We start from the raw sequence: 12,098 nt of genomic DNA, 5'->3' as shown, positions 1-12,098 counted from the left end.
ATGTTTTTAGAATGACATTTGTATTATCCATCATAAAATCATCAGTATAAGAGTCAACATGACACAAAGTCAGGAATTTAACAGATGTATGATTTTTTTTGCAGTGTTTTTGTATATATGTTAGTTTTCCCCCATGATTCTTGGGCTTTGCTGAGGTGGGATGGCCTACTTACAGTATGTGCAACCACAATGGAGCGATATCTGTAGAGCATCTGACTATCCTGTGATTCCTGAAGAAGGGCAGCAACTTTTCAGTAGTTGCAGGGACTATTGTCTGAAAGATCTTTGCTGTGGTGGTACTGGGAATGGGTGAAAACAAGGGGAAATTACAGCCATTATTTTTCTAGAGAACCTTCAGCTCAGCTGTATGCTAAACAGTGATAGCATCGGAATTTGTAAAATATTCCAGAGTTAAAATAGTCCCCAACATGATCTCCAGGTGGGACAGAGACTACTCAGGAGGATATCATCAGGAAAAACAAAACTGAGATTCTACAGGTTTCAATGGTGAATGTTAGATCCTGAGATAACAGAAATTCAGATGGTTGGTGTATCCAGCTACTAGTGGTTGTGTGTGTGAGTGTGCCTATTGTAGTGTCACTGTGCTTGTGTACTTAAATCAATCACCTACCCTACCAGTGCGAACTAGCCATTAGAGGCCACCTGTAGGAAGTGTGCACACAGCTCGGTCTCCACTGTGCCATGTACTAAGGACTCCTATATGTGTGGAACAGTGCTGACTCACTCTTGCTATGTTCTTTTAGTTTGTACCACTCACATCAGTTGTTCTGTATGTTTCTGTTGTCTTGTTTCGCATATTACTTAATTACTACAATAGTTAATGAAGACAAAAATTTAATTGTGATGGGGGTCTGGAATCTGGTAGTTGCAAAATGATGAGAATTAAAAATGTCTGGGGAACATGGACAGCCAGAAAGGAATAAAAGAGGCAGGTGTCCAGTAGAATTTCGCACATTTTACAACTTAATCTTCACCAAAATTTGGTTCCAAGATCATATAAGATGGTTGTATATATGTGAAAGAGACCTGGAGACGCAGGAATATCTCAAATAGATTACATCTGACCTGTTCTGAAGACTTTCTATCTGAGGAGTCATTTGAAGCAATGACAATGCTTTCAACATATTTTTCTCAGATACCTCCCTTCAGAAAGTCAAATTATTGCAGATTTTCAGCATGGCATATTCAGTTAATCCAGTATTGCATTGTGACATCATCAATTGCTTCTGGAAGTCAACTGTGCACATCTTCATTCTGAATGTGTAACTTCCGATGTGACCCTTCTTTTCACCAGGTCCCATATGTTTTTAATCAGGTTATATTGGCAGCAATAAGAATGCAGCCTCACAACCTTATGGTCCATTTCTGCAGCTAAGCTGTGTGGTTCAAATTGACTGTGAAGGTACTTCTGACACCTGACTTCCTCCAACATCTCTGCTTTCATATGGAAGACTGAAATTGAAATAGTTTTCTCTTCTAGCCATTTTGCATTTTCTTCATTCTTTGGATTTAAATTAAAGAGTTTTCTCCCCTTTTTAATGATAAGTGCTATTATTCACTCATATAACCTTCCTCTAATCTAAAAAGTAGAACTTAAATACGTTTTTATTCATTTCTTCAAGAAAATCACTGTATTTGCAGGATCTATATATTAATTTTGCACATTTGATAAAGCCATATCCTCCACAACACACAATAAGTCCGTCTCCTTTGTCAGCTGATACCCATCACTGCCTATTGAAACCTGCCAAATGTGCTTCCTGGCATGATTTTGATTGAACCAAATCTCATCGAGATAAATAAAAGGGCAATGATGACTATCTTTTTGTGGTATTATGAATTTTTTCCAAAATAAAGAAAGAAAAATCTGCTACAATATTGGACTTTTCCATCAGAATGCATCTTCCATCACTGCATTTTCTGTACCTGAAACCTGAAGATTTTAGAATTCTTCCACTCAGATAGAGGCCCCTGCAAAAGCATTCTTGTCCCATAGAACATCTGCTACCTTTACCTTGTAGAGTACTTGCCACGGTTATAAAATTCCAGTACAATTTGATGAACAATGTCCTTCTGGAAATCATCAAAATCAGTGGCAGTTCTTTTTCCACAAATTTCTTTCCTTGGAGATCGAAACTTCATTTAGTGACCATAGGTTTCCATGAATGTGCTTCTTTAAATATAATGTGTATGGTGTGTAATGAAGCACTACATGCATATGCTGTTGCAGTCTGTAGTGCTGATAAGATTTTGCCTCATCTGACATTGTCTTTAATGTCACGAAGAAATTCATATACTTTATGTATGACTCCCTTAGTGTGGCTGTGTTGTCTAGAAACTCAGCCATCGTAAATCACAAACAAAAATAGCAATACTGTCTGATAAAAATGACTGCTCTCTCTGGTAATGTACACTTCCATTTAGTGAAGACATAAGGCTTGGATAGTGGCTAGCAATGAAGTTGCTAAGCCTCACCAGCAGCAGCATGAATGAAGTGCAGTATTACTAGATATACACTGTTGACGATAGGTATTTGTTTTGTAGTCACTGCTTGTTACGATGCTACCTAGATGGCACCTGTAGCAGAAATGACACTGTGGCAACTGTGAGAGCTTGTGTCATGGACCATGCCAGACTAGGCAAAGGCTTCTCATTGTCTTTTAGAAATGGAAGGAAGAAGAATGGTGGGAGAGCTGACCTAACATCTCAGCTGCCACTTTTGCTCCTCCCTAGCACAGTAGAAAACTCTTCCAATGCCAGTTCAAAACAGCTTCTTTTTGAAAAGTATAAGATGGATTCAAAAAGAAATGAACTGGACACTGTAAAGTGTCCCTATGAACCTGAATCACATTAATGAGTCATAACATTTGAACCATTAGTGGTAACATTTGCAGTTTTGTGAGGTGAGATTACTCAGTTGGGAGATTATACACATACATACATACATATTTACAAAGTCCCCACAGCCAAAGCTGAAAATATCCTCCACCAGCATTGATGCACAAATCTATTAGTTTCATCATATTCCATGACATTCTCTGAAGTTCATCCTTGCCAACATTGCTTATTTTGTGTGTAATGATATCACAGAGTTCTGCAGTTGTCTATGGTCCATTCTTGTACATTTGGCTTTTAAGGTATGCCCACAATAAACAATCTGGGTTGTTAGGTCAGATGATCAGGGAGGACACAAATCTTTTGAGATTATTCAGTCACCATAGAAGCTGGATACAAGTTGTATGGAAGCATTAGATGTAACACATTACTCCATCTTGTTGGAAATGACCTTCTGTAAGTTCGACATCATCCAGCTCAAAAATGTATTGAAGGGTGCCCGTATAAACTGTAGTGTCTACAATCATATAAAAGAAAATGAGACCAACAATCCTGGAACCTGACACTGCACATCACACTTCAACCTTTTCATCACACAGCTGTATTTTTACGGATGATAAGGGATTTACACCAGCACAGTATCTGCTGTTTTGTGGATTTACATAACCTGACAGATGGAATCATGCCTCATCTGTAAAGCAAGTTAAGGAGAGAATGTCTGGATGTTGAATAAGAAGCCCCTGAAAACATCAACATAACACATTCTTTCCTCATGATCTGTTTTTCTTACATGATCTGTTTCTTTTCGTAGGGTGCACAGTAAATTACCTTTTCATCTGTCGATTTTGTTCCATTAAGGGCAACGCTTTGAGTTCTGTATGTGAGGAAATCTTGTATCCAGTCACTTTTTTCACAATGCTGGTTTCTTCATAGCTCTCTGACATGTACCATATGAAATGCCTTTCTCCAGGCTCAGTTGACACAGTGATTTCCTTGGAGAGTTCTCAAAGCATCCTTGAACAACCTCTGCACTCATTGTTGGTCTGTGTTTACTAAAATCACTGCTTAGTACACTAGTTGTCTCCAGCTTCCTTACAGTCAATGAAACTGTTGTCCTTGTTGGAACATTGCACATTGAATTCCTTCTGGAATGCCTGTTGTGTTGTAACTTGTGAGTCTGTCTTTCAGTATGTTTCCAAAATAAAAAGAACCACTCTTGAAGTGTGTACTCTCTGTTTCTACCAGCTAAAGACAGAGAACAAATCACTTAATTTGCTCCTTTTTCTCATCACATTCTCACAGACTTCACAAACCACAACTCATGAGGCTATGAAAAAACTAACACGAACTGACCAAGTGCAACATTACACCAGACAAAGGACCTTATGTGCAGAAACAACAATCAACTTACCAATTACAGGTGATTCTCCCATAGCTACCAAGATCATTAAAACAATGTGTATGTGCGGATGGATATGTGTGCGTGTGTGTGTGTGCGCGAGTGTACACCTTTCCTTTTTTTCTCCCTAAGGGAAGTCTTTCCGCTCCCGGGATTGGAATGACTCCTTACCCTCTCCCTTAAAACCCACATCCTTTCGTCTTTCCCTCTCCTTCCTGAAGAAGCAACCATCGGTTGCGAAAGCTGGTAATTCTGTGTGTGTGTTTATGTGTTTTGTTCTTGTGCCTGTCTGCTGGCGTTTTCCCGCTTGGTAGGTCTTGGAATCTTTGTTTTTAATATATTTTAATCAAATAGGTTGACAAATTATTACTTTCACTCATTGCTCTTGTTGTGGTCTTTTTTGCTTCATTCAGCTTTTATTTGTCAGCAGCGTTTTGACTTCTCTTGAATCTGTAATGAAGATTGTATACATAGCAGTTTTCTAACATGGCTGCTAAGCTGTGGTGGGTCTCTCCCATCCCTTAAGATATTGCTTGGAGCATAGAGCATACTTGTTGAAGGTATATTGAACAATGCTTTTGAATTTTTTCCATTTGTGCTCCACATCTTTGTCCACAGCACTGAATATATGATGCTGACTACCTAGAGACTCTGCAGTTTGTATAAACCCACGGTCATAGTTGTTATCACAACCTTATAATCACTGATACCTTCATTTATGTTAATTAATTTGGTAAATTAAGGTCTGTTTGTTGCTAGGAGATCTAAGACATTACCTTCACAAGTTGGTTCTCAAGTTATCTGCTCAAAGTAATTTTTGGATAAGACATTCAAGATAATGTTTCATGAATCCCTGTCTCTGGGAGCAGTTTTGAAAGCATGACTCTCCCAGTCTGTACCTGCCAAACTGAAGTCTCACCCTATTACAACGGCTTGATCAGGAAAGTTATTAACAATATTCTACAAGTTATCTCTTAAATGCTCTACCACTACACCTCCTGACCCAGGCAGTCTATAAAAGATGCCAATTACCATTTTTAACTGACTTTTCATGCTTAACTTCACCAGGATTAATTCACATCTTGGATCCGTGATAATTTCGCTAGATATTACTGAACAGTTTACTGTAATAAATATGCCACATCATTGATGATTAACCTTTCTTTATGATAAATATTCCAGTCTGAACTTAGGTTTTGTTGTTGATAAACGAAAGGAGAAATACCATTGGTGCTCACTCCCCTGTTCTAAAGGTTATAACTCTAAATGTGCAGTGCCTCACGAACAAATATTGTGAACTCGAAATAGCAGTAAGTAACACCCAACCTGATGTCTTGTGTATTACTGAACACTGGTGTAAGGACCATGAAATTAGTAGTATTCATATTGATCCATTTAAACTGGCAAATCATTACAGTAGGAAAATTGCAAAAGGTGGTGGAGTCGGTATTTACCTTAGACAAGAGCTAGAATTACAAAAAGAGACATGAAGCAGAGTGGAAACATAGAAGTCTTTTCTGATATAGTAGAATTATTGCTAAATACTTTTTAAAAAATGAAAATACTGTGATTATTCTTTGCGGTGATTTCAGTATTAATCTTCTAGTTGAAAGTCAACAAAAAAGGCAATTTTTGGACTTATTAAAGAGTTTCAACATGTTACCACAAATAAACAAATTCACCTAGAACAACAAACACCTCCAATAGCCTCATGGATAACATTGTCTCAAGTATGTCAACAGCTGACATAGAGGTAGCAAACATAGATTTAGGATTGTCTGACCACAATGCTCTCATCATTGAAATGCCTTTAAGGTCAAAGGAAGATAAAGGTGTAAATAATATTTACAAAAGAAACTTCTCTGTGGACAGCGATCTTCAGTTCATAAGTATCTTAGAAAATGAAAATTGGTTAGGTGTTATGAAACAAACAAGTGCAGATGAGGCATATGGTGTATTTGCATTGAATTATATTATGAACTTTGAGATGTGTTTTCCAAAGAAACTGACCAGAATCAAGTCTATTGGACACACAAAGTCAAGTTCTTCAATGACTCTTGGCATTAAGAAATCATGTGAAAACATGAAAAAACTCAATTCAGAGTTGAGGGAGTGTGCAGATACTGATTTTATAGAATATGTAAAACGGTATTGGAAAATATACTGCAGAGTAATTGCAAATGCAAAGTTACTGAATAATGACATGGAAATAAAGCAGTCCAGAAATAAAACTAAAATATGATGGGAAATTGTGAGAAAAGAAACTGGGGTACCTATCAATGATAAGGAAATTATTCTAAAAGATGAGGAGAATAAAATGGCAGATAAATATGCCATGCCTAATTATATAAATAATTACTTTTTAAATATACCCCAGACATTAAGCAGGAATTTGTGGAGCAGATTAAGAGAGCAACACCCAAGGCAGCCAACAGTATGATGGCAGTCCCAACAAATGAAAAGGAAGTTTTAAAAGTGATTAAAAGACTGAAGTCCAAGATGTCAGCTGGAGTAGATGAGATACCAATAATACTAGTAAAGAAAACAGCTAATGAAATAGAAAAACCATTGGCGCACATAGCAAACTTGTCAATGGCTGAAAATTTCTTAAGTCGTTCCCCTGTTGAAAAAAGGTGATAAGCTTAAAATAGAAAACTACAGACCGTCTCACTTCTCCCAACTTTCTCCAAGGTTTTAGAGATACTAATGAAATATAGAGTCACACATTATCTTCATACCCACAATCTGATAAACAGTAATCAGCATGGATTTCAAGCTGGGAAAAGTACTGAAACAGCTGTACTGGAAAACACAAAAGAAATAATCAGTAAATTGGAAGAGGGAAAAAGTGTAGTCGGGATAAATCTAGATCTGTCAAAAGCCTTTGCCAATGTTGACCACTGCATACTTTTGGAAAATGTTGAAGCTATAGGTATCAAAGGACCAGTAAAAAAGTGGTTTGAGTCATATTTGGATAAGAGGATGCAGGTGGTTGAAATTACAGCACCAAATATTAACCAAAACATTAAACTAAGATCAGATCCAAGGGAGGTCACAGTAGGAGTACCCCAAGGAAGTGTATTAGGCCCCTTGCTGTTCCTCATTTACATTAATGATATTCAGGTGTCAGAGAGAAAAACTAGAATCATGTTATTTGCTGATGATACTAGGTTAATAGTTACTGATATGAAGCAGTCATTGCACAGTACTGTGGACCATGTCCTACAAGATATACAAAAATGGTTTAGGGCAAACAAGCTAACAATGAATGAAAAAAAATCCCACCATGGAGGACAAACAACTTGAAAGAGTACAGTGTGCAAAATTCCTGGGTATGCACATTAATGAGAAGATAAACTGGAAGGACTATGTGGTGAGCTTAGCACTAAAACTAAATTCAGCCTATTTTGTGCTTAGAATAATCTCAAAAGTTTGTAGTAATGACTGTACCCGATCAGTATATTTTGGCTATTTTCAGTCCATTACATCCTATGGGGTAGTATTCTGGGGAAAAACAAATTGTCATCTAAATGAGATTACAAAAACGCGCTATTCGGTTAATGACCCAGAGCCCACCTCAAACACATTGTAGGCCCCTTTTTAAAGCACTGAAAATTTTAACAATTCCATCATTATATATTCTTAAATGTCTGTTGGCAATCAAAAGAAATCGGAACAAAATGAAAACCAATACAGAGTACCATAATTATGATACACAGCAATGTAAAGATCTCCACTTAAAAGCTGTAACAGGGACCTGAAGTCAGAAACATGTATATAATCAAGGCATCAATCATTTTAATGCACTACCAAAACATATCAGAGAGCTTGAAAATGAGGATAAATTTAAGACTGTTATAAAGAACTACATGCTTGACAAATGTTATTACAGTGTAAGTGAATTTCTATGCTCAACTGTATTAGAATATAAAGAACCACATGCTTGACAAATGTTATTACAGCGTAAGTGAATATCTCTGCGCAGCTGTATAAGAATGCATGTTTAAATTAATGTACCAAATGAAATTACATCAATGAATATGTCTGTCAAGCACATAAGAAGATTAAGAACCACATGTTTAACAAATGTCACTACAGTATAAGTGAATAGCTCTGCTCAGCTGTATAAGAATATATGATATCATAAATGTGACAAATGAAATCACATTAAGGAATAGGTCTGTCAAGCACTTAAGAAATTATGTTATAAAAACACTTATTAGTTGTATATTGTACTAAACATAAGATAGATTCATATGAATTCAGCATAGAAAAAAATATTGTAAAGATATTATATAATTGTTGAAATGTATCCTGAAAACTCCTGTATCACAAATGTGATCATTGGGATGATAATAAATAAATAAATATTCACTTCTGGTTTCAACCAACTTTCTGTTCTTAATACTATCTGAACATTATAATGTTCCTTCATCAGGGAGGAGAGAGGGGAAAGAAAGGGAAGAAGGGAAAGTGGATTTAGTTACTCAAAACCCAGGTTATGAAGCAACAGGGAAAGGAAAACAGGGAGGGTAGCAGGGAGGGTGGACAACCATGCCTCCATCCTTGCTGCCCTCCCTGTTTTCCTTTCCCTGTTGTTTCATAACCTGGGTTGTGAGTAACTAAATCCACTTTCCCTTCTTCCCTTTCTTTCCCCTCTCTCCTCCCTGATGAAGGAACATTTATTCCGAAAGCTAGGAACGTAAATTTTCGTTTTTGTGTGTGTGTGTGTGTGTGTGTGTGTGTGTGTGTGTGTGTGTGTGTGTTCAATTAGCACTACTAATTCTGGGATGATGAGCAATATTTGTCTGAGTTCATCTACACATTGAAAAGAAAAATTGCAAAACCTGGTAAAACACCACAGAAAAATGTACCTGATGATTCTTAGGAGAGATATCCAGAGTACAAGAGTTAGGTGCATAAGCTGAAGGCCATTAATGCCAGATTCACTGATAATGTTACATATTAATAAAAATTAGGCAGTATTAATTTTTTTTTCAATATTGTTTATCATACATCTCACAGATGTGTCTATTGAATACAATTTCTTAACATGTGGCTAAAAAAAAACTCACCAGTGTCTGTCCAAAAGGTATTAATGTAACATTCATAAGGTCAGGCATTCTGGTATATGCTGGCATTAGTTGCTTGTAGAAGAATGTTCTTGAATCTGTACATAATGTTTGATAATAAATAGCTATGTTAATTTTCGGTATGTGTCTTACAAGTGATAAAACACCATTTGGACTGGTATTCAGTATCTGAAAGGAAAAAAATTATCATGTAGTCAAATAATTACAACAGAATTCTTAATACACCTACAGAGACATTATGCTTATAATTGTTGTATTGTATTTATGATATGATTATTATCATGCATTTTCACTGTCTCTTACTTGATTTTCCCATTTATGGTTCCATTTCATGACCTCAACTATAATGCCAAGTGGAAAACGTAAATAACATTAAGAATAACAATGTTTTCAGAGGTAAAATATGAATTATGAATTAATATTGAATGAAATATCTACCAGAATATCAACAAGTTAATCAACTGATACCATAGAAACAACTGACCTCCCAGAACTCTACATCTAAAAGTAAAGAATAATATAATGTATGAATGTATCACACATTGGTTAAAAATTAGTTTGGAGAGCCAACAGCATAATTATTCGTGACCAACAAGAGAATTGCAGACAAATCCTCTGAATAACAAGAGCTAATGTGAATGTAGTTCAAAATATTAAAAAAAAGTTGGGGCTCACAGTACATAACCAATTAGACTGGAAATATTATTTGGAAGTCACAGAGATTGTATAGGGATCCCACATGGGTAGATATTATACGTAGGAAAAAAGGGGGAGTGGCTAAATACACAAAAAGTGAAATAAAGTTGCGAGCCACAGGACCTAGACTTGTACTGCATTGAACAGCTCTCTGAGTGCTGTGCTTCAGTAACAGACTTGGGAAAATACAGTTTAGCAGTTCCACAATGTACAGGCCAGTCAATAGGAAATGTTATAAACATCATCATGCTGTTAGAAGAAATAACTGAGAAGTCATTCTATTTGGAGATTTCAATATCGATTTCATTTTAAACAGGACTGGCCATGAGCACTTACAGGTACTTATGATGTCCAGGGTTTGTTTGTTCTCTATAGCAACATTTCCAACAAGTGTAGGAGCACATAATGCAACAGCAATTAATAATTTATCAATAAATCCAACTGTTGTTCATGAAATAGATATGAGGCCCATAATAAATGGTTGGACCCACAGTGGTGGTCAAATGGCAGCAATAAAGCAACTACAAAAGACAGTTTAACTAAGAATGACCTCCTCCACACCAACCATCATGGGTTACAAAAACATTAGTCATGTGAAACCTGACACACTCTTCCCACATGAAATACTGAAAGGCATGGATCAAAACAGTCAGGAGTATGCAGTATTTCTTCACTTTCAAAAGCACTTGACTCAGTATCACATCTACACTTCTTATCAAAAGAATGATCAGATACAGTATCAAGTAAAATTTGTGGTTGGATTAAGGAGTTTTTAGTAGGTAGGACACAGCATGTTATCTCAAATGGAGAGTTATCAACACATGTGCCTCAGGAAAATGTATTTGGACCATTGCTGTTCATGTTGTGCATTGATGACGCTGCAAACAATATTAATAAAAACCTCAGAGTTTTCACAGATGATGCAGTAGTCTAAAGTGATGTACAGTCTGAGAAATCAACACAAATATGCAGTTGCATTTTAATAAGTTTTTGAAGTAGTTCAAATATTGGCAACTTGCTTTAATTGTTAACAAATATAAAACTGAGGACGTCATACAATTTAAAAAATCATGTTATTACAATTTCCGTGATTCAGAATTTGAGTTAGTCAACTCATACAAATACCTGCATGTAATAATTTGTAGTGATGTGAAATGGAATGATCATGTAGGCTTGGTCATAGGTAAAGCAGATAGCAGACTTCACTTTATTGGTAGAATACTATGGAAATGTAATTAGTCTACAAACCAATTTGCTTACAAATCATTCATGTAACTCAACCTACAAAATTTCCCAAGTGTGTCAGACACATACCAGATAGGACTAACAAGGGATATTGAATGTTCTTGAAACCAGTCATGAACAATTGTGCCTCTGTGGCATGGCATGCTGCCATCCATAAAAATTCCATCACAGTTTGGGAACATGAAGTCCATGAATGGCTGCAAATGGTCTCCAAATAGCTGAAAATAACTATTTCCAGTCAATGATTGGTTCATTTGGATTAGAGGACCCAGTCCATTCCATGTGAACACTTCCCACACCGTTAAGGAGCCACCACCAGCTTGTACAGTGCCTTGTTGACAACTTGAGTCCAAGGCTTCATGGAGTCTGTGTCACATTCAAATCCTACCATCAGCTGTTACCAATTTAAATTGGAACTTGTCTGACCAGGCCACAGTTTTTCACTTGTCTTGGGTCCAATCAATATTGCCAAAAGCCCAGAAGAGGCACTGCAGGCGATGTCGTACTGTTAGCAAAGGCACTTGCATCAGTCGTCAGTTACCATAGCCAATTAACACCAAATTTTGCTGGTCTGCCGTAATGGATAAATTCTTTGTAGATCCTACATTTATTTCTGCAGTTGTTTCATGATGTCTTGGTTGTCTGTTAGCACTGACAACTTTATATAAATGCCGCTGCTCTTGTTGTAGACTGTGAACCTCTGTGTTGTCCATGGTGACAGGCAATGCATGAAATTTTGTATTCTCAGCACACTCTTGACACTGTGGACTCCAGAATATTGAAGTCCATAACAATTTCCATAATGGAAT

General features: G+C 36.6%; 1 protein-coding gene across 3 annotated transcripts in view; it reads right to left on the bottom strand.

Annotated features, from left to right (window-relative positions):
• LOC126266691 (GILT-like protein 1) overlaps window positions 1-12,098 on the bottom strand; it is a 76,273-nt gene that overhangs the window by 45,012 nt on the left and 19,163 nt on the right. For all 3 annotated transcript variants that reach the window (XM_049971123.1, XM_049971124.1, XM_049971125.1), the window contains exon 2: window positions 9,331-9,516. In XM_049971123.1, the coding sequence (XP_049827080.1) occupies window positions 9,331-9,516 (186 nt within the window). The remainder of the gene's footprint in view (window positions 1-9,330; window positions 9,517-12,098) is intronic.

The sequence above is a fragment of the Schistocerca gregaria genome, chromosome 4, assembly GCF_023897955.1.
Source record: "Schistocerca gregaria isolate iqSchGreg1 chromosome 4, iqSchGreg1.2, whole genome shotgun sequence".
NCBI lineage: Eukaryota > Metazoa > Arthropoda > Insecta > Orthoptera > Acrididae > Schistocerca > Schistocerca gregaria.
This window is presented reverse-complemented; position numbering and strand designations above follow the sequence as displayed.